General features: G+C 27.2%; 1 protein-coding gene across 1 annotated transcript; it reads right to left on the reverse strand.

Annotated features, from left to right (window-relative positions):
- Window positions 1-54: 54 nt before the first annotated feature.
- Window positions 55-25354, reverse strand: LOC142330669 (solute carrier family 49 member 4 homolog). The gene is made up of 11 exons (XM_075376114.1): window positions 25064-25354; window positions 22580-22733; window positions 19454-19544; window positions 17822-17934; window positions 16079-16222; window positions 12042-12166; window positions 11107-11111; window positions 10175-10283; window positions 5108-5294; window positions 2765-2950; window positions 55-164 (listed from the first exon to the last, which is right to left on the reverse strand). Exons 1-11 carry the CDS (start codon window positions 25352-25354, stop codon window positions 55-57), a joined length of 1515 nt encoding a protein of 504 aa, XP_075232229.1.
- Between the last annotated feature and the right edge of the window lie 1667 nt (window positions 25355-27021).

Genomic DNA, 27021 nt, shown 5'->3' on the forward strand with positions numbered 1-27021 from the left:
AAAATAGATAATAAATTAATATAAAAAAAAAGAAAAACAGATTAATTCATTACCTTAACTGTTTTCATCAACAGCCAGTCTATAATACTGATCCTCAACAAATATTAAAATAATAAATGCAAGAATATTATAAATAACTAGACCATAATTCATCAAATTTAAAGCTGTAATTAAAAAATTAAAAATTAATAAACATGTGTTAAAACTTTTTTTTTAATTTTTTATTTATTTACATAAAAAGTTTAGTTAAATCCTGATTATCTAAAAGCCTAATGATCAAGGACACATCAGATAATTGAAAAATCTGACAATATAGAAACAACATGAATCTGTTGCATGTTTGATTTAGCATCAGTCAGTCTACTACTGTTCATGATTAAAATGAACATTAAGTTGTTCAGCACTTTATATATACACCCCCCAAGTATAGTTTGTTCAGATATATATATCTTCTGTCCGTGTATATGTGACTAAACTCCTAAACGGCTGGACTGATTTTGATGAAATTTGGTGTATGTGATTAAGTTAATTTGAGAATGGTTTAGATTCACAATTTGATCCGATAAAAATGTTTTTTTAATTAATTTATTTATTTATGTGTTGTTGATCTTGGAATGGTTAAGGTTCACAATTGGATCCAGTAGGCAGCGCTGCAATCGTGTTTTAGAATTTTTTTTTCATTTTTGGTATATCAGTCAGCCTGATATACCAAAAATGGTATACCAGCCTGATTCGCATTTCGATTTTGTTGCTTTTTCACATTTTGGTTACTTGCACCTTTAAAATAAAGTTTTAAAGTGTAATTAAGAAATATACATTGTGCAAATTTGTAAGGTACAGTATTGAAGTGAATATTTTACATTATTTTAAATGAATTTTAATTATGTGTACACATGCATTCAATAACAATCAACTTAACCTACAAATGTAAATTGTCAGTTCTCATTTGATTCTATGCAACTTTTAAAGTATTGAACGGCTTTTTGAAAATAAAAATGTAAGTTTGTAAAATAAATTACAACATTTATAAAATTAAAATGTAAGTTACTTATAATAATTATAGTTTAAAGTATGTTTAAAAAAATTGAAGTTATAATTTTTGTAGCTGATTAATTTTATAAAACATTTTCTGAAATTATTTTTAATTTACAATTATCTAAAATTTGGTAAAATAGATGTTAAAATAAAGAATGAGAAAAATGTTAAAATTTCTACTAAAATTTTAACTACATTACCTTTTTTTACAGTGCTTTAATTTTTTTATTAATTGATTAATTAAGCTATCACATGATTATGAAACTTCAAAATTATTAAATAAAACAAAAAAAATGTAGAAGGTACTTTTTTAGGATGATCTAAAGAGAAAATTAGCAGTAATGTGGATGAAAATTTATTAATTACACAAATTATTAATTTTACAACGTTTAGTGAAAATAAATATTAACCATACTACACATAATTAATCAATAAACCATAATTAAACAAACAATAATACAACAATCACAAACTGATAATAGTCATATTAATGAAATATCGTCCACATTCCTGCTAATTTTAACTTAAATAAGTTACTTATATTTATGTGTTGTGTATTTATTACAATACAATGTCACGTCATGACAACATCTGTCAGGTCCGCTAGTACATATATATATATATATATATAGTGAAAAATGTTTTTTGTAAATTTTCAGAGTTTCATGTATATATTTATATTTATATTATGCTGTACAAATTGAATGCTTAGCATTCCATAGCATAAAAATTTCAATTTATACCCCACAACAGTTAACTGTATGTAAAATTTTTATTCTTTCTTTATTTTTCTTGAAGTCTAATATAAGAAGTTTAATTTTAAGTCTTTGGCAGCAAGCATTTTAGACAGCATTTTCTTAAAATTTAGTGTTATCTATGATTTCAGTTATAAATCCTAGATTTATATTTAGGATTTTTTTATAGATTATTTTTTTATAAAGATTTAATACAACTATTAAGTTATACAATTCTTTCATAAATGCCTAATCCACTTGCGTTTTATTATACAGATTTTCAACAAGGTTGCACTAGCTTAAGTGCAAATATCTACATGGTCTTGTTTTTGGTTTAAGTGGTAGGGGTTAGATATTTTTTTAGTCCTAGTTTACATTTTAGAGCTACATTGTACAATAATCATTTTCAGTTTTTTTTCGATGAAATTTTTAATATTTCACTAAATTTCTAAAAATTAAAAGTAATATTTTTCCATACATTTTTAATCTAAAAATTTATTTATTAATGAGATGAACTGTGATTTTGTAAATTCATTTATTTGTTATATTAATTTTTCTGAAACATTATAAGATTATTTAAAAATACATTTTCCTCTAATAAAAATTCCTGTTACCTTTTTTCATCTTATCACTATTTTTAGATTTTGTTAATATTCATTATAGTCATTTTTTAATTAATTCTTGTTTTAAATTATTCAACAGAATTTTCTTTAAAATCATTATGGAAATTATTAAGTAGTCTCTGTTTCCTATCCCAGGGGAAAGTAAAATTAAAAGCCTTATTAGTGACTCAGGTGCACACTCGATAAATCTAGGTCTTCTTCTACTACTAAAATCTAAATCAATGAAGCAAAATAAATAATAGTATAAATTAGTAAGATGTGGATTTTAGCAATAAGCAATATACAGTTTTTTTTTTTTAAATTGGAAGAAAAACATGTTTTATCAAATTAATAAGAATACCTAGTAATCCAATAAAATTGAATCATGCGTACCAGTTTCAGTAAATAAGTAGAGAAACCCATAAACAAGCACAGATGAAATACTTGTCATACTCATAATATAACCAGCTACAATACCTTCTGAAACTGGATAAGCCAATTCAGCTCCCAACTCAAAAAATAATGGTGAACAAGCAAAAGATGCTGAGAATCCACAAATTACAGCTATAATTATAGAATCTGAAAAAAAAACAATAATAAAATGAAATGCTTATTTATTTTATCTTTGATGAATTGAAGCAGTAGATACAATACATTATATCACAATAGAAAAAGGTACATTAATCTGTTGTTTTACACTATCTGTCCCAGTATTTTTTATGATGAGATATTGTAAAGCATCTGAAGTCAAGAGCTATTTTTTATGAAAGTAATGATGTTCACCACACAGCCAATCCCACTGTTAAATAAGAGTGAAGTTGTCACTTGTAAGACTGAATATCATCTGTATTTTGCTGAATTTGGCATACAGATGTGCATCTTTATGTTTTTCTGAGAAACAAGGTTATGGGAAACCACTTCACAAACCCATTTTTTACTAATAATTTTGGAATATGATACCAAGTAATGTTGAAGATGGATAAGTAGACTTTGTAGTAATTTTTGATTCATGTAAGATCAATACAACCATTATGGTTATGGCATTTAAAATAACATTATTTATTTAACCCCTCTGAGTAGACAGCTACAAAAAAAAGTCTTATTCTTTGAAGCTTACAGCTACTGCCTAGGGTACATCACATTCTATAGAATTTATGTAATGAGATTTATATAATGTATTTTCATATGCACAATTGGTGAAGTTTTAGTAAACATGTAATAATTAAGATGCTGGTTATGAGTTTGATTCCAGTAAGGGACTGTTAATTTTTCACTTATAATTTCATTTGCCAAATAAAGTACGTACAGAAACTGTCAGAAATCATAACAAATCTTTTTTGTTAGAAAAACCTTTTTTCTAAATCAGCTGCTCCATGATATATGCTACATTTAGCATAAAATTTGGGCTACAAACTGAAAATAATTCATATCAGTGTCTACTCATAGCATTGTATAAGTAAATGATAAAATTTTGCATTTATTAATGCGAAAATCTAATAGACAGAAAAAAGCATTAACTTTCAATAACAAATGGTAGCCAATACGGTTGTTAAAAAAGGCACTGATTGTAAGCTTTTATTTATTAAGTTACCGCCTAGCAAGTACTCTTTTTCATAATTTTTTTGTAACTAGCAATTTTGTGAACAGTAGATCTTTCTCACTTTGAGATTAATTTAAAAAATTGAAAAATCATTAATGATACATTGTTCCATCTAATGGTAAAGAGTGTACTGAAAAATGTCATAAAAATAGAAAAATATGATTGGCCACATCTGTATCACAAATACACAAACACATAAAACGCCAAACAGTAATGTTAATGCATTTCTTGAAAATGTCCAGAATGCACGTAAGCTTCTACTATAGCAACCTATTCCTCGATTGAATAAGAGATTTTAGAAAAACACAACTGCAAAGAATGAAACTATACTATAACACTGAACAGTTTACATCTGACAACAATAGTCAAGAAAAGTAACATATACATAACCAATAGTAGTGCTAGCAGTAGCTACACTTTAACACTTATACATACTTTTAATTTCCTATGTGATTCCAATGTAAAAATTAAGTGATTTTTTTGTAAATTTTATCATGCAGTACACATTATTTATGTTCTTCTGCCATATGAACTTACAAAGATGGAGTTAAGTAGTACACAACTAGTACCAATTATTTTTTGTGTGTTATGACATTTGATAGTGGTCAAAACAAGTAAATGATCAAGTCAACAAAGTTAACTGATGATTAATAGTGAGATGCCTGAAATTTTGCCTTGCAAAAGATGGCCAATGGTGAGTTTTACATGATAACTGATTCATGCAACAGAAAATATTCCTTGGTCTCCCTACAAATTTACCCATTGTTGAGAATATACCTGACTGTCATATTTCAATGATTGTAGTAGGATCTACCAATTTCAACCTTTAATCTGAAACCATCAATTTACCCTTTTGTAAAAGTAAACATCTGAGACCCTCTTGCACATAATTTTTCCAGTGAGTCATTGAATTATTTGGCACATCAAATTCCATCCAGAATGACTGTATTATTATATATTTCTGGTACAAACTACAAACAATCCAAATAACTCACACCCTGTCCTGCAATATTAAAAATATTATTGCTTTTGACACTTATGGGAGTAAAGATACAAATAATTAAACACATTATTACTTAACAACCATCTGCAAAATTACAACAAAAAAATTATAATTCAAATGTTGAGTTACTAACGTTTATTTACTAGCGGTGGATTATTCATTAAAGAGCAAATCCAAATAAACATAAGAGTAGCAAATCCTGATAAGCCTATTAATATCCCTTTTATATGACCTTGAAATAAGTCTGAAAATCTACTGACAGTAATACTGAGACAACAGCTTGATATAATAGTCCAAAATCCAAGCCTTGTTGTTTCTACCTAAAAAACAAAAGAAACAATTAATTTATTAAAAAAATATTTTTAAACCATAAGGAGAGAAAAAATAGGTTACCAAAAACCATGTTTCATTTACTACAATTATACATATTTTAAATATAAAATGTTTCTTATAAAGAGGTATGGTAGATTTTTAATAAATATGGGCATTTGACAATGCTAACCATTGTATGATTTGAACCCAGGACCTCCAGATGAAAGGCCAAAATGCTACCACTTGTGACACAGAGGCCGGCAAGGATGTTTATTTTGCTCAAGTTCATCCCTACTCTTACACTTACCTCTGCGCATGCACAGTTTCATTTTACTTAGTTATACCAATCAGTGGCACTAGTTTATGCTTCAAATTTTACCAGTTCCAATACATGGTATCCCCTACCCAGTTATATAGAGATCAGTGAATTATATTTATAAAATATATTTAAAAAAATATAATGGTTATATCAGGTGATATTAACAATTACCCAAAAGTTTGTTGCTTATAATTATAGATAATAATTAACCAAACTTAACCTACACTCACTTCACTTGCTAACCTCAACTAATTAACAGTAAGTAATGTTTTGATTATTTAAATAATTGCTGAATTTATTATTTAAATACTCAAAACATTATTGTGTTAATTAGTCAAGGTTAGCGAATGAAGTACGCATAGGTTAAATTTGGTTAAATTATATTTATAAAATAAATAAATATAAATGGTTATAAAAATGGCTATACTAGATGAAATTAACAATAACCCAGAAGTTTACAATTTATTGGTCAATGGGCTAATATGTAAGTATCTTTTTTTTTGTTAATAATATGAATAAATCAGAAAACTGTTCATATAAATAAAAAATGCAATTCTATAAGAAAAATCTAGAATGTCTAAAAACTGTAAGTTGAATGTTTTTCACAGAATACTTTTCTGAATGAAGCTGGAGATCTACAGAAATTCATTGTTTTTATCAACATTCAGTATTTTTTTTTCTTTTGCATGATGATATCATTACAGAAACTTGAATTTTATATATCAGATATGAAAATTTTGTAGCATGTGAAAGATGGCATGCCTGACCAGGATTTGAACCTGGGACCTCCAGATGAAAGGTTGAGATACTACCACTCCATCACGTGGAGATTGGCCATTTTAATTTAATTGTGGTGTTCATGCCATTTAACTCTTTTATTTATGACTGTTAAAATTTCCTCAAAATAGAATTAAAAGACATACTCTTTTTATTTTTTAAAGCTTGTTAATCTCATTTACACTATACACAAAATAGTACTACTTTACAGTAACAACATTAAATTAATTCTTGTATATGCAAATTACGTTTTTATTGTTAGTTATAATGCATCTCAGATGCTCATTTAATAGCTACTGCATGGTAAAAAGAAAAATGTAAAGACTTTATTTTATATTTAATACAATAAAAAAAATAAGTTAACCCAAGCTTAAAAGAACTGACCTACAAGAAGCAGTACAAAGTTTAGAACCTAAATGTTACTAGAATGATAGTACAACACTAATGTAATAATTTCTTTGATTCCTCCCTTTGCTACAAGTTGAGAACATTATTATGCATGCATCACCTCTAGTAGCAATGATGAAGAAGAGTTCAATAACAATGTGAGTGTATCAAGCAACATTACCATGTGCCAGACTAATATTTTAACTTTTATAGTATTACTAGTAGTTCCAAAACCTAAATGAAAACTTATTCACTGATTAGAAAGATAATATGGTTTTAATTAAATTTTTTGCATTATTCCTTCCTAATGTAAACCACTATAGATAGTTACAAAAAGGTCTTCTGGAATTATGTTTCCATTTACAATAACTTACCCATTCTATAATTGATTACTCTAATAAAAACAATTGATTTTTCTGTCTGTTTTTACTGACTCATACATTCTGATGATATGTATTCTATTTTATGTTATGTTTTGGTTAAGACAATTTCCATAATCAATAAATTATACCCAAACTATTTTAAAATTTTCTACATGTATTTGTTTTCAACTGCATTTTCACTCTTCAATAGAAATATCTTACACTGTTGTCTATTTTTGAATCTTTATATTTATCATCCATCTTTTGTCATGGTGTATTGATCTTTGCTTAAGCGTTTGTATAACTGATAAATAAATAGTTTTTTCACATCTTTATTACAAATTAATCATATATTCTAACTATGAGTGAGTAATATGAACATATGGTAATTTCATCAAATAAAAACTTAAGGTATTAGAAATAGTGTACACAGACAAGTTTGGGAAGAGAGTTTTAATTGGTATAATAATTTATAAAAAATGGAAAAAGGTCAAAGCTTATTCCATTCAAGGGTTCCTTGAGGGTTCTCTACATTCTCACTATTTGCTAAAAAAATCTAATTTAAAGGTTTTGGATGATGAAATTTGGTTAATCCAACAGAGAAATTTAGAATTTCCAATTAGTTATCTTTTAGTAAAATAAAAAAAATCTGATCTGGAAACCGCATGACTTCTTTGTATGCCTGTTAAATTAGAAATACACATTTTTTGCTGCACTTCATTTAAAATTATATGAGTTAAACTTTATTTAACCAGTATACAGGAGTTCACTAAATGGAATAGTTTAATTATTATTAATTTTTATTTATACGACACCGGAAATCTGAAACTTTCGTTAATCAGCAACTCCCGAAAATACAAATAATAGTAATCTAAAATAGTATATTACATAACAAGAGTTGTAAAAAGCATATTATGCACAAGTTAAAAAAGATACATATTTTCATGAGTGCATAATATGTGTTACAAGTTGAGTTAGTTATGTACTATATTTCTTCTAGAAACAGAATCACTTTCCCATAACAAAAAGAAAAAGATGTCATTTGAAACATACATTTTTATTAAATAGAAATATAAATTTGAAGGACAGAGTACGTATTTTGAAATTTTACAAATCATTCTTATTATAAACTAGCAGACCTGGCAATGCTTCACTATTGCTAGATTTGAGTACACTAATTGCTATTAAATGAACACAATTGAAAATTAGATAAAACATTAACAAAATTAACATTACAGAACTTCACAAAATTTACCCTTTCACCCTTTCTCCCTTTTCCCTTTCCCATTTTCTTTTTTTCCCATGTTTATTTTGTCACATTCCCTTTTCCCTTTCCTTCCCATTTCCCTTTCCCTTTTTCCTTTTTTCTCCTTTCCATTTACTTTAACCCATTTTTCTTTTTTCCAATGTTTCCATCAGAAACATTGAAATGGAATCGTAAAATATTTAGTGTAGCGTGTGTTGCTTTTACGGCCAAGAGATAGCGCTGTTATTCAAAAAAGGCATGTTTTTACCTGCCACAGGTGTGACATCTTAGGTATATAAAAACACACCCGTATTTGAATGCAACGTTGTGTCAAAATTTCAAAGCAATCGGTGAACAAATTTCGGGGATTTAAGATTTTGAACAAACAAACATTAGCATTTTTATTTATATAGATGAGAATAATTTTTCTGGTAAAATATATACAAATATTACTTGAATTCAAATATAAACAGTAATTAATAAAATAATTTTCAACAATCACTTTAAATTGAATACAATTCAAAAATGTATAGTTAGTACATAACATAGTACTTTATTATTCTGTCAAATAATTAAATAAAATGATTTTTTAAAAAATAAATATACAATTTTTAGATGATTTTGCTAAGAAAATCCAAAAATAATACAATTTTAAAGTATAATTTTCAATTAAAATTAAATAATCAGATATAATACACATAGTTATTACCAACATAACATTCATTATTACTTGCATAACTCAAAAACTATTAGCCTTAGGATGTTGAAATTTTAGATTTAGGACTGTTGTAACATCTAGATGTGCAACTCCCCTTTTGATTGCAATCGACTGAATCGAAAGTGTCCAAAAAAAGCCCAAAATTGAAACAAATTTGGATTTTGTGCAGTAATAAGCCCTCATGAAGAGCTTTTCAATGATGTTATCATAAGTGGTACTTATTTTCATTGGTTTCAGAGTTATAACAAAAAAAATTTTAATTAATGAAATATTAGGATCTTAAACGGGGGAGGCACATTAGTTTGAATCAGACTTTAAATTTAAATATATTTTTTTTAAATTTAAATATATTGATTTATTAATAATTACTAACCTCTGATTAAAAAAAAAATACAATAAATAATACTTCAATAATAAGAATAAAAAAATATCAGAAGTTATTAATGAAAAAAAATTTTATGTACTTTTCATTTTAAAAAAAAATGTGTATATATAATTTAATAGGCGTATGAGTCATATGGTGTCCACATCAGATTTTGTGAAACATCTGATTATTCCTTTTTGTTTTCATTTTGGTGATTGTTAAATCATAAAAATTTTAAATGCATAGTATTAGATAGACATAAGACATACATTTATTTAAACAGTAATTAAAGGATTTTTACTCTATCTTAAAGTTTCAGGTAAGAATGATGAATTAATGATTGCATAAATATTTAATGTTAATAACTAATATTTTAGCAATTGTGTAATTGTCCGCTTTATTAAAGAATTGGTAGATTGTATCTTACTTTCAAATAAAAAAAGTTTAAATCAAGTGCAGCAAAAGATGTGTATATGCAATTTAATAGGCATACAAGAAAGTCATGTGGTGTCCACATCAGATTTTTAATGTAATCGCATAATACAAAATTTAAAAAAAGATTACCATTACGCCAACTTTTTATTTACTCAATCCCTGTTGGTCCCAATTATGAAATTTTGGTTAAGAGACAGTCTACCTATATTAAATGTCAGTCATTATTTTTATTTTTTATAATTTATGTTTATATATTAAAAAAAAGAAAATAAATAATTACCGCAGTAAAACCATATTGAGAAAATAGTATTGTTAGCTGTGATATCCATGGACCTGTCATTCCTGAACAAAAAGCTGCAGCAAAACCAAGAAGCCAGATATTTATTTTCCTTAAAGTCAAATAATATAAAAATTACCAATTTTCTTATCCTTGATGTATTATAAAAATATAAACTTCACATATAAGATATTTACTACTTACTATTTTATACTTTTTTCAAATATATCCTTACTTTGCAACATTTCTTTATTTATCTTTTTATCAGTTATTACTACTTTATTATTAACTCAATAACTACAGAGCAAACCAGAAGTGTAAACAATTTTTAATCATTTATATCATTAATTAGTAGGCATCCGAAACTATTTCATGTATTTTGTATTAAAAGCAAATGAAAACATTTATCATAGGTTTTTCAAAGAGTTAATCATAGCTAACCAAAATAACAGAAAGTCTTATTTATATTTAAGCTCAAAACGTTATATAAGTTTGTTAAAAATATTGTAGTAGATAGTAATGGTGCTAACTGCAGTAGGAAGTACAACAGCAACAATGCCTTCACCACTTTCACAATTCTTTTAAAAAATTGCCAAATCATAACACAAAAAGTCTTCTAGAATCAAAATTCCACAGTGTTAGAAAGGAACTGTTTTTAATTACTTAAAAAAAAAACTTTACAAAAATCATTAAAAAACTTTGGTACTCAGATTTACAACTTATGTCACATAGAGATGAATCTTTTTCTATGTACATAACTGGCCCAAGTTTTTTAAATTAACAATGCAGTTTTCAAAAAATCCTACACAAGAGGTTACTAAAATGTAATGCATAATGGAACATAACAGAGTGTTGCAATCTTGCAGTTTCATTTCCCTACTACTAATCCACACTTTCTCATTTTCTGTATGTGCCATTGTTATTGAGTCGAGTACTCCTGCTAGATCAACATGTATAAATAACATGCAATGATTGAAATTTTAACAGCAAAAAATGAGAACACTGATGACATTCATCAACACCTAAAAAAACTGACAATACAGTAGGACACACAGAGTAGGTCACGCGGATAAAGCCATGTTTCGGGAAAGTCCTACAACTGTGGGTTGTTTCTGATGCATAGCTTACATACACAACTTAATTAAAAATATTTATAATTTTATTTAAATATAATATTTTTTTGTTAATTTTAATTCAATAATTATAATTAAAGCGTGTGCGCATTCTGTATTTAATTTGCACAGGTGTGGCAGTACTAGCGGCGACAGTCAGCACTAAGTAAACTAATGTAATTTCACAACTTACATAGAACATATTTCACTTGTACAGAAGGCAGACTGGTATAGCCACGATGCTTAACACACCAGGTACTGAGTCAACCGGGCAATCGAGTTTGAGACCGAGTTACTTCTTTATACTTTAAATATTATTCATTTATTTATAATACAATTAGTAAGGTCAATAATCTTTAAAATAATTACAATAAAATGTTTAGAAAATGTTATACAATTATAAAATAAATGTAAGCAATTCTAGATACAACTTTACTGTAATATAACTATCAAAGAAGATTCTTATGTTGCCAGCTATTAAGACACACAGTTATATTTATAATAAAATGTGTATACTGCAGAAAATTTATAAATTAGATTAATTCACAGTTTTCTCATGATCATAAAACTTGCCAAAATTTAGTCAGATGAAGTGTTTAGTTTATAATAGCATCAATGGCATCAAAATAGTAAGAGACAAGTGTAATAAGACATGAGTAAGATGTCACATCTACTATCTATGGGATATGGCTTAAACTAACAATTTTAAAATTTAATTAAAATAATAAAATGAAAACTCATTACCTCAATAAAAGTAGAACAGATTTCTTAAAACTTTTTTTATAACCTAAAGATAAACAAGATGAATGGCTTGGTGGTGCTGGAGGGTTAGCAGGAAAACATATAATAATTATTATCAGCAATAAAAAATGGATTGCGAAATCTAAGAAGAAATTGTACAAAAAATAACAACAACAATATGACAATTACTTTAATATTATTAATTTAAAATTATATATTTTTAAGAATTTTCCGTTTATTTTATTAATAAGTATAAATAAAATATAATCTTAATACAAAAAACAATTAAATTAAACTATCAGTAACAAAGATTAACCATTTTTATAAACAACATCGTATACTTTTTTTTTTTAATTATAGATAGATTACTAAAAAATCAATAAATATTATTAGTGTTTTAAAAAATGTAAATAAGACTGTTGTCACTAATTATCACGAATTTGCTTGCATGAAAAATTGATAAGCGTCTTTCAACATTCAATCACCTGGATAATGTTGATGGCAGTATTTTGAGTTAACATTCAAGTTGTGTAACACTGGACAAATTACAAGTACGTTTGAGCATACATTCTTGGTTTTTAATATCTATGCTCAAATACATGTGTGATAAAGACAAGGAGTGAAAACCAAGCCTGTAGAGTGAGCATTAACTTGCTGAATATATACATGTCTGTATACAAAGTCAAAATGAGCATATAACCTCAATTTTTGTGCGAATGCTCATTGGCTTATAAGTGTGATGGCAAAGTGAAATAAAGTATATTTACTTGTCTAGTTTGCGATGAATGTTTCTTTAGAAGTAAGACTCTTTCTCTTTTTGTGTTTAGTCTTCGGAACCACCGTAAGGTATTACTTCAGAGGATAAGTGAGGATGAAATGTACATGAAGTGCAGTTTGTTCAATCCCAGGTCAACCATTCCTGAGATGTGTGGTTCATTGAAACCCAACCACCAAAGAACACAAGTATCCTCAATCTAGTATACAAATCCATATAAAAGTAACTAACTGCCTTTACTAGGATTTGAACCTTAGAACTCTCAACTTTGAAATCAGCTGATTTGCAATGACGAGTCTAATCGCTAGACTAACCCAGTGGGTTTTAAGAGTAAAACCACTTCCACACAAACTGCCACATCATTAGTGAATCACTTGATTTAAAATGAACATGCTTGTATTGCATCTAAGTTTGGATAAAATGGGAAGAGCTAAATAATATTCTATTATCTGATACCAATAAGTATTATCTATAAGTTATTATCAATAAGTATTATCTAATAAGTAGTATATAGTAATACTATAAGTATTATCTATATTGTTACTACGTAAAAATATTTTCAAGCAGTATGAAAATAAATATTTTGATTGAATACTTTAAGATTTTATAAATTCTCACAATAAAAAGTTATACAATTAATGTTTGCTTTTTGCTTCTAAAAACACCATAATGGTTTTATTATTGATATTAGAGATTAATTTTGAAATTGTATCTTTTGTTTTTATATTTTCTTTAAAGCCAAATTAGAACAGGGTTCTCACTGAATTTTAAGATTCGTTTTTCCAGACTTTTACTGAATTTTCCTGACCAATTAAGTAAAAATTTCCTGACTCTCATAATGTTTTGCTACTACCGTTTATTTCACAAAATGGATAGATTTTTTTGCAGCTTCCATCATCCCCATAGGTGCCCAACTTATGCCTTTTTTTATTATTTCCTATAATATTCATTTTTTTTACAATATACATTTAAAATTCAGTTAATTTTTATGGTAAATTGTTTCATTAAATTATTTTGCCAAGTACAAAAAAAAGTAACAAAAATATTTTAATAAGTTTCTTGCATGAAAATAAACATCATGGTAACTAAAAGTAACAGATGAGAAATAAGAATTAACTAAAAATAAATTGACTAAAGCAACTTTTAAAAATAATTGACTCGCACCTAAGTTGCTAAACATTTTTCACAAAAACTAGCCTATATTATTTTGCAGAGTAAATAAAATATAATAATTTAATAACTTAGTTTTCATAAAAATGCTAAGAAACACAAATTTCAATTTAGCAAAGAATATATGTGATCACAAATTAAAGAAAAACTAGAATCACTGCGACTAAAAGTAATGCAGATAAGAAAAGTAGAACATAACACCTCATTTTGTACAGAAAACAAACATTATTATTATTTACTTGAAAAATATTTTGTCATTATTTTTCTAACATATTTGCAGAATGCCATCAAAGTATGGTACAAGGCCATGATTAATGAAATAAGAACAATGCAGCTCCAAACTCGAATTTTGATACTATAGAACTATCAGCAAACATAATTTTAAAAGTTGCAACAATATCTTTACATGAACTTAAGGATAACTTATTTCGTACAACATTGAGAACCAACATAATTTCCATCTTAGAAACATTGTCTTTATAACAAAAAGAAGTAATTGTGTTGTCATTTTGCATAAATGAAGACAAAGATTCAAATCTTCGCTGCTGAAATGCTACTACTTTGACCAGAAGATCCAGGCAAAGAACACACAGATGTATCACAACCATTGTTCTCACAACTGTTGATCAGACTAAAACTTTGATCAACAGTTGTGAGAACAATTTTAGTCTGCTGAGTTGAAGTACCACTGGGAGATAAAAAAGGTTTTCAGTGAAGGCTGAGAATTCCTCATTAATCTTAATTATTTCATTATGCCGCTTTCCTTTATTGTGCCAAGTCATTGCCTTTTGGCCAATATTGCCCAGGCCAAAAGGTTTTTTACACACATCACAAACCTTCTACCTCTTCTCAACCAACTGAATTCTGTGTGTAAGTTTATATCTAACCATTGATCATTAGACGGAGTCTTTTTAGATGCCATTTAAAAGTAATTAATTTCCTAAAATACAAAAAAAAAGATTCATGGTGGTATAAGAGCAATGCCAAGAAAACAGTTAATAACCTTTAACATTTTTCAATGGTAGCATTTTGTTAAAATTTCAACAGTGAAAAAATTAATTGCAATTTGGAATACTCCTCCTTTAATATAAAGGAATAATTAGGGAATGTAAGTAAGAACAAGGCATGTTAATGGCTGTTGACGCATATAGTTACAATTTGCTAAGTGATGGGGTCGCCACTTCCCGACGCCAGTGAAGTATATCAAATATAATTTGGCATTGGTTAAAAAATCTTCGATTACTCAACGATCATCTGCCTGGTGATAGCAAAGCTGGAGAGACCGCATACTATCTGCGGTTACGGCGTGAGGTCGCCGTAAGATTTCATTGATTTTTAGTATCCTATTTATGAGAATATGGAAGGTGAGGTGACCAATACTAGTTCATCAAACAGTCTTATTATTGTTCTGAAAAATGACTTACTGAAAAGTTAATGCTGAATCTTCTGGTGAAAGGCATGATCATTTTAGACAACACACCTTATCACACCTTCCAGATAAATAAGAACCCATCAAAGAACAGTAACAAAGCTAAAATGGAAAGCTGCCTTTCAAAGAATGACATTCTGTTCAGAGAAGATATGCAAAAATTTACCAGTATAAATGGATTTATGCCAGTAGATTGGATTTATCCATATCAGGACAAATGGGACATGTCTATGCCTGCAGATTACTGCTGGACATTAGCAAGGGATGTTCCAGATCAAGAGCACAAGCAGCAAGCTAAAGGAAGCATTCGTAAACATAAAAACAATCAAGGAAAACAGTAATGATAAAAAATTTTAATAACAATATTAAGTAACTTCTTAAGAATTAATTTTTTTTCTGTAAATATGTAAATTAAGTTGTTTAACAATGTAAATATTTTACTAACATTTCTTAAGTAAATTCACTTTTTTCAATGTTATTTCCTGTAATGAAAGTTATTATGTATATCCTAAGAACAGTATATCAATAAAACAGGAGCTAAAAACAGTTTTTCTAAGTTATATTCTTTTTTGTTACCTAATAAACAATCCAAATCAGCTCATTTTAGCCAGTAAACAAAGTACTTGCCTAGTGTAATTAATAATTATTATTTTTTTTAAATAATTGATTTATATACTTACCCAAAATCATAAGCATCTTGATTTCTTGTCTCAATCTGTATCTATAATACTTATCTGGATAATCAGGTACAGGTAATGATATCAACAAAGGACCAAGTAGATAACTTCCAGCCACTCCTAATGCAGCCATTGCTGTGCCAGCACCTGAAAAATTAAAATATATAGTTAATTTTAAAATAAGATTAATCTTTATTAGTAAACTTGTGGAGTGATTCATTTATAACAATAAATATAATACTTAGTAATTGAAAAATAAACTAGAAAATAAAAATAAACATCTCTAAAAACTGTTCTGTAATATTTTAATTAGAATTTAAGATGACTGACATATTGATGATAGTTAAACAATCAGCATCATTAGATAACGAGGAAATAGTATATATATATATATATATATATATATATATATATATATATATATATATATAATATTATATATATATATATATATATATATAATATAATAAGTGTTAATTGATAAATAAACAATACTTTCAAAACTATAAGTTGAGTATTTTTAACATAGACAACTTTTGTTGTATTAGGTGATCCCAATCAAAAGAATAAAATTACTTAACAAGACATCTACAGACATCTACATCACTGATACAATCTCAAATCTCAGACTGACCTCCATGACCTAGAAGAAATACATTAGATTGTGGTGGGTAATGACTTGATTTATTTCGATTTGTACCCAACATCTTGATCTGTGTATCTTAATCTTGGTATGGAATAATATATGAATAATGTAGTTTGTTATGATGAAATATGAAGAATAAACTTATTTAACAAAAAATAATAATTTATACAATTAAAATATTAGCAATATTTGTTATTCAATTTGAAATTTTTGCTACTAGGCCAACCCAATTTCTTGACAAAAAATTGATTTTTATCCTTTTTTTCTCTTTATGCACATAAAAAAAATAATAATAAAGTCTAGACAAAGAATTAAACCCATCTCCTTTTTATAAGACTGGTTTTTAATTTAAATGTTTGTGATAGATTTCAAACAACAAAAATTAAATCAAACAGACTTATTTATACCTTTGTTTCATTATTTAGTTTCATTATTTAATTTTCTTCATAAATCTCAATAGTGCATTGCTTTTGTTGTTGGTACTGTAGATTATAGAATGACATTCAACTCTCTGCAACACCGATTCATTCATGGCCAGCATATCTATAGTAACGACATCCTCATCCTCACTAGATGTATATAATCATAAATCATAGTACTCCCAAAAATAATATAGCTACTGCCAAGACTAACAAACAATCAATGCCAAGTTTACTAGGGAAAGTGGGAAATGAAATGGTCTTCCAATCTTCAATGAGATAGATATTTAAAGTAAATATTTTTTGGTTGCGTATTAGCATTCCACGCCCACCAAAATGCAGGTAATAGTAGGCCCTAAATAACTATACTGTTCACCTCAGCAGCTGCTCATAGAGGATATTCCTTTAGAGGAAGCAACTCTGACATATGCCAACTGTACTTCAAAACTTTGCACATGTTATATCAGTACTAGGAATGATAGTAAAAAGAAATAAATTAATGTATTGTTTCCGATATGAAAAAAAATTATTACATTTACTGTTTTGTTTCCATTTCTAATGAAAATTAAATACAATAAGCAAAATAGTTAAATTAATAAACAGAAAATTAAACTAGATAAAATATAATATTGCCACAAATAATTTCTATAACATTATATACTGTAATTGTTATTATTATACCTGTAGCTGATGCCCTTTGATTGACTGGAAACCAAGAAGATGATAGAAGAACAACAGATGGTCCAAATATGACACCAGCAATAGCATTCAGAAAAGCACCAATATGTGCACAGCTATAAAAAAACATAATTTTTAAGAGACAAATATTATACAAATTTACATTAAGGACTATATATTTTACTTTGTGACAGAATGGTGATGGTATTTGACTTTCATATGGAAAATTTTAGGTTCAAATTTTGGCCAGGTTTAGCAATTTTAAAACATTAAAAAAATATAATTGTTATCGGCATATATGTACAGTAGAATAAATTTTATACTAAACATTATTATATGATCAAAAAACAATGACAGATTAAACTTTTGTATCAGTTAAATTAATTATATTCAACTATATTAACAAATGTACTTCTCTGAGTTAATGGGCAATTATAAATATTCTTTCAGAATTCTGTTATTTCTATATTATTTGACATAGCAATAATTTAAGAAATATCAGGAAAATGGGAAATTTTGAAATGCATAGTGAAAGCCATGTAGATGTGGTAGCATTTCATGACTGTGCTGCTGAAGAGAAACACCTTGGCAGATGAGTTTAGGCTATGCAAGAAGCATTGAACATGAATTTGTAATTCAGATATCCAAAAAGATGTATATAAGTAAATGTGTAAATTCTGATTGAACTTTCTTCATTTTTATTATCGACTTGGATTTTGACGAAATGACACTACTATGTAGAAAGTTTTATGACGAATAGATGAGCTCTTCTTATATTACTGTATAAAAATATGAATACATGGACCAGCAGTACACCACTACTTACAAACGGAAAAAGAAAAGTATGTCACTGACATAATATATTTAATTTTTGAAAAACCAAAAATAGTTTTGAAGAAACCATGAAGAAAATTGATGAAAAACTTTACTGAATATAAAAATTATTCTGATGAAGTTTATTCTGCGGCAGCAAATTTACAATAATTATATAAAAATTTAAAAGTCACAAATAATAAACAGTCAGCTGCACTGCCTTGCAACCTGGTGGTTCAAAAAATTAGGAATTTCTCAGTAACATTTTGAAAAGAACGTACAGTAGTGTTAAAATATCAATGGTTGAAGTCATGTTTTTCACAGATCATTCAGAATAACGATAGTAAGTATAATTTCCTGGGTTTGAATCCCAGTAAGGCATGTCATGTTTTATACATAACAAAATTCCATTTTCATATCTCATGCACAAGCTTCAAGCTTCTGTGGTGATATCAAGCTTAAAAACATTTCCACTTTGTTAAACAATTGTTTATTAATTCAATTTTTTTTATTGATTTTTTTGTAAGATTATTTTCTAAGAAATAAAAGCATACAAGCACTTATAAGCATAATATAACATATAATGCATGTGTTATATAACATATAACATTATACGAGTATGACAGACACAGACTCTATAGAAAGTAAAACTAAGTATATTTTATTCAAAGTTACAAGTTCATATATAACATGAACAAAGTATACTTAATAATATAATACTGCTTGTATTAAATTTATTGTAAATCTACTTGTATTATTTAAATGTAGTATAATAAATAACATTTCTATCTGCTGCGCTTTTAAATTTTTTATTAGACTCACTAAGTGAACCATATTTCATTCATTGTTAGACATCTAATTCCAGTTCCAATAGTACAAAAGCAACTACCGATAACACATCCAACTTTGAGGCCTGTAAAAATAAATAAAAGAAATGTACAATTTTAATTAAAGCTTAAAGTATGAGATTAACAAATATGTTAAGATAAGACAAATACAGAAATTAATTAAATTTATGTATACCTCCTTCAGTAGAACCTAATCTACATGAAACATGAGTGAAGGTGTTCCCCTACTTACTGATGTATCTTGACTCCACTGTGAAAGATAATTAACATTTATAATCAGAAAACTAGAGATGAAATGAATGAGAGGGGTACAATACCAAAATATTTTATCACATAAGTTACCACTTCAAGGGTTACTGAATATGGGATAACCTAAACAAAACAAAAATTCAAACAATTATATTGACTAGAAAGTCTTGTGTGTTGCAGTTTTTAAAAAAATAATTGTTCTGGTGAAATTTGTGCCCAATAATGCAATAATAAATAAAAAATCTACAATAAGATGCTGAAAAATGTATATAACAAAATTTACATCAAATGATCATACCAAAGCAAGGCACTTGCTGTTGATATTACCGACCATACTTTGAAAATAATGACTGAATTTGATCATGAATTTTGAAGCAAAATTATATTTTATTTTTTTTGGAATACATTCAGACTTAGTACCAAACAATTATCATCTGTTTTTTCACTTAAAAACATTTTTACAGATAAGCAGCATTACTGATTTGCTTAAACATAAGGTTTGGTAGATGACTCAATTGAACTTCTGAACAGATTCATTTAAAGAGGGAGTGTCAAAATATTAAAAATGTCTCAAAATTATTGAAGAAGATACACTGAAAAAGCAATTTAAGTAATAAATATTAATATTTTAAAAATACATGAAAAACCTTTTAACAACTTAGTATTTTTTTTTTTTAAAAACCTTTTAACAACTTAGTATTTTTTTTTATAAAAACTTTTTTTGGGATCACATATATATTGAATTTACTCAATATATGGATTATAACACCAAATCCGATATGAAATTTTGATTCACATGTAAATTTCGCAGTAAGTTGCTTCAGACATTTCTTTAAAAAAGAAAGTAGTGATTCAAGACATTAAAAACACATCCAAAAATGTAAAATCACTTAAATTCTATTATAAATAATAGAAATTTTAATTTGACATTTTGTCTTTGTTGACACAGAAACCGCATAGCTCTTACAAAAATAACAGGTACTTAAATTAAAAAAAAAAAATGTAAAAACACTATAAGAATGTACAGCAATTTAGTTTTAATGTTAAATTTTTCAAGCATTTATTTTTGCTAATTCTCCAAAATGCTGGCAGTAATAAAAATTAAGAATTTAAATAGCAATTGATGACATTTTTAATATTTATACTGTAATATACTGTAAAAATGCTATTTTGAATACTAGATAAGGTGAATTATTTTTTTTTAATAAATTTGATTCTTTGTAAGAGCAATGATACAAGTTGTAAAATATATAAATAGTAGTAAGACTGTTAGATTGAAGAAGTAGAAATAGATTAGAGGAGATTCATCCTTCAATAGTAAACAACACTAGGTAGTTTTTACAATCCTCTAGTAGAACATACACTCGTTGTGTAAGCCCGTAAGCAGGCTTATCCACTTTGCCATAACCACTTTGCAATATCATTAATAAAGTAAAGTTCCTGAACAAGACAGTAAACTACCTAAATTTATTCTTTCTCATCACTATCCTTTTTCCCAAATATTGATTCTGTAGAAGTAAGTTTGACTCCACTAGATCTATGCTGAAGATACCAAAATCTTAAATGATATAGCCAAGTCCTTGGTATTGTCTGATAGGTCAAATGTTTGTCTTAAGCCAAATGACTCCGTTTTTAACCAGTAGCTGCACAAAATGTCTAATGATTGAAGAACTATTGGGTAAAGTCAGGCCGCCTAAAAAAAAAATGTATTGATCCCACCAGTTACCAGACTGTGCCAGCATGTAGCTGTAAAATGAGGTTGTAAATCTACTTAAATTAGCTGACAAAACCCCGTAGTACTTAATTAAGGTAAAAGTTATTAAGAATTGGAAGAATTATAGTAAGGTGATAATTGATACCAGTGCAAGACTGTCTTAGAACAATAGGGTAGTTCTTTATCATGCTTGGTACCATGATATATAATAAAAGTTCCCAATAAGTTGTTCTAAAAAACAACAGTTAGGAAATCTAGTACTCAGAGAGATAACTACACAATACTTTATTAAAATTCTCAAAAATATTTAATTACTGGCTTCTTCCAACCCGTTGAATTGGTGTCTGAAACCTTTATCCTAAGTAATACTAAAATACTGCAATGAACAACCTGTTCTGCTTTCATTTTGTTGCATTATTAAATACTCTTTCATAACAAAAATATTATGATATTTCAAAAAATCCTTCTTTTTCTTCTCAGATCTACAACTGTTGGATACCATGATCATCAACCAAAGGTTTCCTCTCTCAAGCCTTTTGCTTTATTTTGGTAATACAGATGTCTTCTGAATGCAACTCATAAAGTTATCAGTCAGATCTATTATGATAAATTCATTTTGTTCTAGATCATCCCTTCTTATTAGTCCAGCCAATCTTCTTTCAATTAGATTGTTATACATGAATGAGTGCTACATTAAGTAGCTAACTCAACTGTTGCATGTTTTGTTGATTGTTTTTATTAATGTATAAGCACATTCTTCTTCAATTATTTTAAGGAATTTGTCATTAGTAATGACATTAGTAGTGACAAATAATGGTGTTTTGTCTTTGGAACAACAGATCCCAAAGACACTCTGTCTTGGTTTTTCTTTTATCCTACACCCCATATAAATATTTTCATATACTGAGTGATATAATCTTGGATGTCAGTAAGCTCTTCATTTAACTGATACTTCAATTTCAGTAATTGGTAAGTTTTTGTTTTGAAGTTTTTACTTTCTACCAGAAGAAATTATGCTTCTCAATTATTTTAACTTAAAATCAGAAATTAATTTACAACTATAACAATATATGAAACAGCAGAAAATATTGAAATTTATTTATCTACTGTTTTAATATTAAAATCTTAAACTTTTACCTTTTTCATTCAATAACCAACATGCTGGTGCGATAAAAATGACAGAACAAAGACTTCCCCAATTACTAAATAAGGCTACTGATCCATTATTCCAACTAGGAAATGCATAAAGTACTGCTGCTGCAATAGGACTCCATGTATTCCAAACAACAGCCTGAAAGAAATAAAATAATGTGAATACATTAACATTGTTTAAATAAAATGTAATGAAACTGAAAAGGATTTGGATTAATCCAACTAAATTCTGAACAATGAGGTAAATTAAAATATATTTTGTGTATAATTAATACATAAAATATTAGGATATTGTTGGACAATTTTTATAGCATGATTATCATACACTTATTGTAAACAATAAGAATGAAATAGGCCAACATAAACAAAACTACAATAATTTAAAATTACAAATAAAATAGAATAAATGATAAATTTATAGACTTAATCATTTAGAATATATAAAACCTCATAAAAAATGAATCAATCAAATTTTTAGTCATGGATTCTATGTTCTTCATATCATAATTTTCCTCATATTTTTATAGATTTTTCAGCAAGTCTGATTTCTTAAATTAACATTTCAAACCTAAAAAAGTATAAAACAATTTCAATTTGATTTTTAAAATAATAAATAGATGATTCATCATTAATAGATTGAAAGGAATGTTAATAGATTGGCAGAGGTAGACATTCAAAAGTAATAATACTGTGTAGTTTGAAGATACCATAGTCAAATGGTATGAATAATTACAAAACTAATATGTAAAAATGTATAAATATAAATTTAATGTAATAAAAGTTTATTTATGGTATGTATGGTATGGTATGTATAGGCAACTGCTGGCTTGCCAGGCCTGACATAACCACAAGTATAGAGCAATGTAAGTGTAAATGTATCGGTAAATATGAACCCTAAAGGACTTGAACCATATAAGTCTCAACTTTGAAAATCAGCTGATTTTGCAATGATGACTGTAACCAGTAGATTAACCTGATGAATTTCAAATTCATTAATATAAAAAAATTAAAAGTTGTTTGTTAATGGACTCTTCAAGTGAGAGTGTGGAAGTTCAATGCTGGATATTTAAGACAAATATTGTAGTATTTAAAATAGATAATTAAGCATGTAAAATCGAATAATAATGTTGAGGCCAAAAAAATTGGCACAAAAGAAAAAGTAATGGAAAAGACCACTAATTCAGTTAATTCAGTTTTTTATTTTTTGATTGAAAAAAGATCTAAAAATAAAAATAAAATAAAATTTAAAAAAGGAAAATATTAAATTAAATATTAGATTTTAATTCTTACAAACATTTAGACAATATCTTAAATATGTCTTTCTATTAAAAAAAAACTCCTGGCAATAATTAGTAGTGCTGAAGCAACAAATAGCAGCAGTAGTTACTGAAGATGAACATATGTTAAGAATTGTTGGCAAGATTTCTAAAAAAATATACTGTCAAAATAAATTTGGTTCAGTTTATCACTAGAAGTTAATACTTTTGTGCAGTATTCACTGCCAATTACATAAAAAAAGATAATGAATTAAAACAAAACATCTTTCATATGTTAGATTCAAAGATGCATAATTGAATCTATATCTTTATACTTGAAAAATCTAATTATATATGTAATTTTTTCTTATAAATTAATTCCCTAGATAAATCAATAAAAGTTTTGATAAGATAATATGCTATGGAAATTTCAAAGCTTATAAAAAATTCTGATGGTAACCGGTATTTGAACTCAAGACCTTCAAGATGAAAAAATGAGGCAGCACCATCTTGACACCTTGAAACTTGGAAACAATTTCACACGCTTACTTCAGTTTAAGTCAATTCACTTTCATAAAAGTCAAACTAATAATTTTCTTCCGAAGTTAGTAATTGTTAAAAAAAATGAATAAGTGGGTATGTGCTTTTCTTGTAATTAATGTCTATTTTTTAGTTTATGAGTTAAATAATTGGATGTTTATAATTTTATATTGAACATTAAAATAAATGATCAAATAAATTATTTTGAAATATTTTTTATGTCTGTGAATTATAATAGACTTATGGTCTTTCTTACACAGCAATATCAACTATGTAAAGCTTACGATTTGTATTGTATATTATAATTAATTATATAGTATTTCATAAAATGTTTATACAAATAACTTTTATTCTGGATTGCATTTGTATTAAATGAATTGATTTTTCCTATACAAAAGGAATTCTTTTTCTAATATATGAAGAATAGGTATCATATAAAACATTATTAAAATTGAGCTACAGGACTGATGTCTTGTCTGTATGTCATTGCAGTGATGGGAAATATCCATGAAGTACTTTGGAAATCCACTCATCAAACCTTTCTCAGACAACATATAAGACTACTAATATCAGAATTAAATCAAATTATGCCTTCTGACTAAAAATGTAAAATTAAAACCCTTATTATTCCTATTATTTTAAGCTGTCCATAATATTATTATATTTATCTTACTTGCATAAAAAAAACTGCACAAAATATGGCAAGAACAATCCAGCGTCTAGGGGGAGAAGTATATTCTCCAACTTTTAAAACTTGTTTAACAGGTTGGCCAGTACATTCTTCTTTAGTAACAGCTAGATTTTCTAGTTCACTAAATATATTACTTCGTGTTCTGTTTGATTTTTTATTCATGTTCTTACAATCTTCTGGAGAATTTGGTCGTGAAGGCGATACAGATGGGAAACTACACTCAGATAATAATATATCCAGGCTAACACAATATGAAGGAACGATGTTTACCATCATTTCATCAACTTCATTTGCATTCTTAATGCCATTTGTAAATTTAACGATTCAATTTTAGTACACTTAAAATTAAAATGTTCAATATATTTCATGTAAATATTTGTTACCATGGCAACCAGTTAACAAATTCATTACCAATAAAATTTCCAATTTATTAATTTACTACCAATTAAAATAAATTTTATTTTAACTGAACTTAAAATATTGTAATACAAGTCGCATAAAAATTATTCCAAACATATTTGTTCTTTTATTGTTTTTTCCTTGATGATATCATCATACATGCTTGAAGTGTGTGGGATATGAAGTTGGAATTTTTGTAGCAAATGAAAAATGCCATGTCTGACTGGAATTTGAACCTGGATATCCAAATAAAAGACTGAGACGCAATCATTTCGCCACGGAGATCGGCGGATCTATTTAATAGTCGCAATTTTAAGTGAAAAATGTTATAACCTGTAAATTTGTTAACATCTAGTAGCTACATGTTTTTATTCATTGTTAATTAATTAATTGAAGTGGCCTAGACTCAACAACCAAACTAAACGTCTTTTAAGTAAGAAATCTTACCTTTATTACTGATCTGATGAAGTCAGCTTTTATATATCACCTATTTATATCAGTCTTTTTATGGCTACTACTTTTTGCATTAGTATTGAATGAAGTAACATAACTGCTTTGTTTCTTTAAAAGGTTTTTACTTTTCTGATAGTATGAAATGTGAATCTAAATTTTGTAAAAATTTATTAAATATTCTTAAATTCAGAAATTAGATTATAATTTAATAGCCTTTTGTCATAACGTAATTTAACAAACGTACTTTGGTGATTGTGGTTTAATGCTTACTCAGTATGGTTTCATGACTAATCAACTTCTGTCAACAAAATTACCGAACTCAGTGCACTGTATTTCAAGATATTACAAAACATATATATATATCGTCAAGTGTTTGTAGCTCAGTTAGGATATTGAGAGATTGACAATTGAAAGTTTATTAGTTTAAGAAAATAAATAAAATAAGACAAGTCAATAATAACAATGACAATAAAAATAATAAACAACCACATTAATAATCAGAATAATAATAATAATAATGACAACAGCAAACATTAATAGTAATAACAGACAGTCATTATATACAAAACAGAATTTAAAGTAATCATCAGGATTTATTCACAGGTAGATGAATAATGAAAATCACAATTCAGTTCCATTGACAAAAGGCATTAGCATGAACAGTAATCTTAACACTTTTAAAAACTAGTCTTGTGTTAACAACAATAGTACAGTACATAAGACAAGTATAAAGTTCTTTTACTGAAAATACCTTTGCTGTTCACAAATAAAACTAGCCAAAAATTTATGAATGAAATTTAGTACATTATCTCTTTCACTTATAGTCTAACAGTAACTCAGCGAACCACTTCTTGTTTTCATGTACTGGAATTACTCATAATGTTACCTTAATCACGTCGAACTTTGCACACCTTAGAAATTTAATCCTTCATTGTCCTTGCAGAATACTCTCTGGCAGACTGATATCTTGCAGAACTCTCCTTGCGGATTCACATCTCGCAGACTGACCTCGCACTCACATCTCACAGACTAATTGTCAACTGATCTTCCCAGGATTATTTATACTCCTATTTTCTTTACCTGCAGGA

This window comes from Lycorma delicatula, chromosome 9, assembly GCF_047948215.1.
Source record: "Lycorma delicatula isolate Av1 chromosome 9, ASM4794821v1, whole genome shotgun sequence".
Classification (NCBI taxonomy): domain Eukaryota; kingdom Metazoa; phylum Arthropoda; class Insecta; order Hemiptera; family Fulgoridae; genus Lycorma; species Lycorma delicatula.